Source organism: Fopius arisanus, unplaced genomic scaffold (assembly GCF_000806365.1).
Source record: "Fopius arisanus strain USDA-PBARC FA_bdor unplaced genomic scaffold, ASM80636v1 scaffold00068, whole genome shotgun sequence".
In the NCBI taxonomy this organism is placed as follows: domain Eukaryota; kingdom Metazoa; phylum Arthropoda; class Insecta; order Hymenoptera; family Braconidae; genus Fopius; species Fopius arisanus.
The window spans coordinates 402,034-404,308 of record NW_011887807.1 but is presented as its reverse complement, the minus strand read 5'-3'; the positions used below and the strand labels follow the sequence as shown (position 1 = coordinate 404,308).

Genomic DNA, 2,275 nt, shown 5'->3' with positions numbered 1-2,275 from the left:
ATGAATATTTCTTCATATAATGTTATGAAATTATTTTGTACAATATCATGACCTTAATTATATCCTTTAATAAAATATAAAAAGTTCTTCCTTATATCGTTTAATTTTACGCATTCATCCATTTAATGCAAACATGTGAGCAAATATATTTGGTAACACGTATAGTAATAATAAATAACAAACAATGTGTATGTCTTTTGCTGGTGGGTTTTCATTTGGAATCTCCATAAAAGGAATATATGAATTCCCTGTGTCCAGTAACCAAATATTTTTCATAATAATCAACATTGTCTGAAAACTACACCACTGACATGCATCACTTTTGTTTCTTTAACTTTGAACTAGGAATGGTTCATCTTCAATATGTTCTTAACGATGAACTAATCTCTGAAATTTCAGCCCACAACAGAATATCAACACATGTTTCTTTTATCTCACAGTTCATTGGATTTTATTGCTGTTACTCATGTCTGCTTTTTCATAATTTTCTCCTTCTTGTACGCTTTTCGATAGAAATCACTGAAAAGATAGAGGAAAATGATGACATTTGTCACAAAGAAGTAGGTGAGAGCCTTTGGCAGTGGGCAATCCATCGCGAGAATCCACATGAGGTAGACCAGCATCAGACAAAATTGAACCTAGAGAGAAAGTTGGAGATCAGTAAAACGTCTTGAAGAATTTTCGAATAGTAGAATGCCCAAATTACAAATAATTTTTTTTCGAGTTTGAAGAAGAAAAATAGTCCGCCATATAACCTGGCAACGGCCTCACATCTGTTTTCATTTTTACATTCATCAATTCGATTTCGTATTTTCTTAATCGTCAGTAGAGAGAACTGATGAAAACCGAAGCCCATTCTGCCTTTGTCGTTATTTTTTGGGTGTTTGTTTATGACACCGAAAAAAAAAATTTCGCTTTCTAAAAAGACAAAATTTTTGGACAAAGTGGACAAAATTTTTTGGACTTGAAAAACATTCTCTTTCAGATAAAAATTTCCCCACGGGGAAGTCTAATTATTTTCATTCAAAAGTTTAGCAATAATATATGAATACACAACTTTTGAACTAAAGTAAAAGAATTTGAATAATTGACTGAAAATCAAAATCTCTATTGACACCTACCTCATTATTAACAATACAATCAATTTGCTTTTCGCCAATTAGTATGAGCAAGAGATTGAGTCAAGTTTTCAGACCATAAACGAATTAATTTCAGACGATTAAATATTTAATAACAGAATATCTTAACGATTCTTCTGAATCTTTTTTTTTTCTTAAACGGAATCGAGTATTTGAAGTATTATCCTAGAATCGTTAATGTTCTCTACCCGAGATTAAATTTTTTTGAAGAAATCAATTATTTATTCATTTGCCTAAAAGTATAGTGTCTTCAGAAAGTCAAATCATCAGGCGGAAATATCGCGACATTTTTTGGCAGAATGGATATATTTTCGGCAGAACTCTTTCTGATTCGTTATCTCAGTATAGTTTCTTGTATAGGATGAATAAATAAATAAATAAATAAATATACCAAACATTTGACGAGAATATTCAACCTTGAAAGCCCTAATTATCTCGTATGACCTGTCATACGAGAAATTTTTCGAAACATATTAAACTTGACGTATTTTGTTGGAATTCTCTATCAGACGGTCAATCTCTGATAGGGAATTTCAACAAAGTAACATTCTTGATGACTTTCACATGACACTCAAGAAATACAAATGAAGTATAGATAATCCCCAGCCATAATATTGGTATTTATAAAACTTTCTAAATTATTTGAATTTAATTACCAGTTGGATCCAAGTCATGTATTTCTTCCACCACAGGTACTTTCTGTATTGCGGACCCAGAGCAGCGATCAAGTAATAACTGTACATGACAATATGGACAGAGGCATTGAGAAAACCAATGAGAAGTCCTTGCTCGCCAGGAAGAAGTTTTAAATAACACCACGAAAAGAATGCTGTTATCGTGTGATGGTAGACGTGAAGAAATGTCACCTGATTTTGTTTCTTCCTTAGGACAAAAAAGACCTGTAAACAAGCAGGCAACATCAGTTATGCGACTGTAGACGAGGTATTAAAATTCATGGGTATATTTTTTTTGCTATCAATAAAATGACCAATGTGGATTCCGAATGATTTTTCCACTATATCTTCGCCTATTAGATTAGATCTACTAAGAATGTTGAATGTTGTATCTATTAAAAATGCATTCCACAAAAATTTTAGATAAAACGAATTCCTTCTTGTCAATTCTGAGATATTCCA

At 31.8% G+C, this 2,275-nt stretch overlaps 1 protein-coding gene across 1 annotated transcript in view; it reads right to left on the bottom strand.

Moving 5' to 3' along the window:
- Nucleotides 1-48: 48 nt before the first annotated feature.
- Nucleotides 49-2,275, bottom strand: part of bond (james bond) — a 6,110-nt gene continuing 3,883 nt past the window's right edge. Inside the window, exons 5-6 of the mRNA XM_011309525.1 lie at nucleotides 1,796-2,038; nucleotides 49-638 (exon numbers count right to left, since the gene is read on the bottom strand). Of these exons, the coding sequence (XP_011307827.1) occupies nucleotides 465-638; nucleotides 1,796-2,038 (417 nt within the window). The 3' untranslated portion in view covers nucleotides 49-464. The remainder of the gene's footprint in view (nucleotides 639-1,795; nucleotides 2,039-2,275) is intronic.